This window comes from Aedes aegypti, chromosome 2, assembly GCF_002204515.2.
Source record: "Aedes aegypti strain LVP_AGWG chromosome 2, AaegL5.0 Primary Assembly, whole genome shotgun sequence".
NCBI classification, from domain to species: domain Eukaryota; kingdom Metazoa; phylum Arthropoda; class Insecta; order Diptera; family Culicidae; genus Aedes; species Aedes aegypti.
Genome location: NC_035108.1, coordinates 288,279,759 through 288,282,293, shown reverse-complemented (window position 1 = coordinate 288,282,293; position 2,535 = coordinate 288,279,759). Strand labels below are relative to the sequence as shown.

The window sequence follows — 2,535 nt, the reverse complement described above, 5'->3', positions numbered from 1 at the left end:
CCGTCAGTAGTTTCTCGATTATATCACGGATTAACAAAATTTTGACGTGATATACTGAAACGTGATATCACAAAGGAACGTTTTCGTACCATATCCATTTCAATCTCTCTAAAACAATGCAGAAATCGATTCAGTCAAATGCACAACTTATAAGCAATTGATCAAGCAGCAAATTATAGATTATTTGAGAGTGGTCGGTCAATATAAAATGTATGGAAATCATACAATATCCTTGGCGTGGTAAAAACTAAATGGAAATCGTGATTAAATAAGGCGAGAAAAATTGGGTAGTGATAAAATCGAGAAACTACTGTAGTGAGATAAGGTTAGGATCTGTGAGTCACCTATGGTTGATGATATCATTCACGCCTAAATGGATTCGCGATATTTTCAATAATAACTCTATAACCGCCATGTACGCCGAACAAGTGCTAAACGCAATTGATCCTAATTGCATCGTCCACTTTCACCGGAACAAGCAACAGAATCAACGAAACAAACACTAGTGATTGAACTTTGGCTTTTTTTCACGCGAACAACGCGATTCAAACACAACTGACCTGGATTCCGTCTCTTGCTCCACCTGTTGGATAAAATTTTAGAAGGATTCACTGTAAATTCATGGATGCGGGAAATCCTGAATACATCCTAATAAAAAATATTAAAAATCAACTGTAGGATTTCAAGAAAAAAAATTTTAGGAGGTGTATATGGAATAAATTCCAAAGGAGCTCCTGGGAGGATTTTTTAGGAATTTCCGAAACTGCATTAGATCTGAGAAGATTTGAATTTCTTCTTTAATGTTCATACGCTTCACCAAGTTCAATTGAACATTACACTTGTACCCATTGAACGTGCAAACATATAGAAATGTTCCAGATCCAGAAATATATATCGTTGAATATGTTTCCAAGTCAAACAGACTTTTTACAACATCAAAGGATTACACTGATACAACACTACACTAGATTCAAACTACTTTTTTCATAGCTTTCATCGTCTATATTCACTTCATTCTTCTGTAACTATAATGACTATATACATGTATATACAACTAGTTAACACTCCCGTCTTTGAGCCCTCAAAGAGCAGAAGCTATGGCGCTAATATCATCCGTCAATCGTTGATCCTGGCAGCAAGCGATTTAGTAGTGGTAGTTGGAAGACAATCCGCTGAACTGCACGTGGTTGGTGGTTTCATGATGGGGAGCATAAGCTACCTTGGCAACTGGGACAGCGACTTTAGTAACGGCTGGAACTGCAACCTTAGCAATTGGAGCAGTGTAGACCTTGGCCGGGGCTGGTTGGTAATGGTGGATTGGAGCTGGCTGATAGTGCTGAACAGGAGCAGGCTGGTAATGCAGGCGTTGAACTGGAGCTGGCTGGTAATGGTGGACTGGGGCAGCAGCGTATGCAACTGGGGCCACAACCTTGGCAACTGGGGCAACATATTTAGCAACTGGAGCAATGGTCTTGACAGCGTGGTGGCCCTCAAGAGGTTCACGGCGGACAACAGCATTGAATCCGGAGTGCTCATCGGCAGTGTATTCAACAATACGACGGAAACCGTCAGCGTCGATCAGAGTGTAGACTCCCTTTACGTTATCTCCATGACGTTCTTCCTGTTGGCTCTTGATGTCACCAGTTTGTTCATCATGGACAGAGTACTGGAATTGGTATTCAGCGGGAGTATCGGGATATTCGACGTGCTTGACAGTCTTGACCAGAGCCGGCTGCAGGGTCTTGACCAAAGCTGGTTGCACAGTTTTCACCAAAGCTGGCTGAGCATGGTATTGCGGTTGTTGGTAGTAATGAGGATCGTAGTGCTGTGCAGTGGCAACAGCCACCAGAGCGAACAGAGCAACGAACTGTAGGAAACAAACCACAAAACATTATTAGAACACATTATCACTATGATCACTAGTAAAAGAACAAACACAGATTTTCGTCTAATCACTTTAAAAACTTATGAATATCACATACTTTGAATGCCATTTCCACTAATCGAAGAATCGCTTGTGAGTTGGGATCTAGTTAGATCTACAGAAGAGACGCCGAAGAACTGTGCTGTCTCGGAGAAAAATTTCCGTATATATACCGATCAAAGGACACCTTACTAATCGGCTGTCTCTCTGCATTGACAAATCCGCACCCTGTTAAAACTATATCGAACTAATTTTTCGGAGAAAAACACTTCAACACAGCCCACTCTATAAAGGCATTCTGTGGGGGACGCATACTACCACCAAAAACACACATCGCACCACTTTGCTCTGCTTTACGCTAAACGCTTCGATTATAGTTATTGTTACCTTTAAGGCGCTCACATGCCACACCTCTAGCACCGGAGGGCAGTATCGACCTCAAGCAAGAGCACCTGCTAACCATCGGCACCAGGTAAGCTGTTGGCTGCCGGCCGAGCCAATCCGCACGCACTTAAGTGGCTCTCTCTGTAAATAGATTCATGAATGGGTTGTCTCTGCACCACTCAGCTTCCCTTTCATAGCTACCCTCCCTTAGGCTCTGGCTGTCAAGT

The 2,535-nt window shown here is 42.5% G+C and overlaps 1 protein-coding gene across 1 annotated transcript; it reads right to left on the bottom strand.

Annotated features, from left to right (window-relative positions):
• Positions 1-979: 979 nt before the first annotated feature.
• On the bottom strand, positions 980-2,144 carry LOC5565363 (cuticle protein 8). The gene is made up of 2 exons (XM_001649647.2): positions 1,983-2,144; positions 980-1,867 (listed from the first exon to the last, which is right to left on the bottom strand). The coding sequence occupies exons 1-2, from the start codon at positions 1,992-1,994 to the stop codon at positions 1,145-1,147; spliced, it is 735 nt and encodes a 244-aa protein (XP_001649697.1). The 5' UTR covers positions 1,995-2,144; the 3' UTR covers positions 980-1,144.
• Between the last annotated feature and the right edge of the window lie 391 nt (positions 2,145-2,535).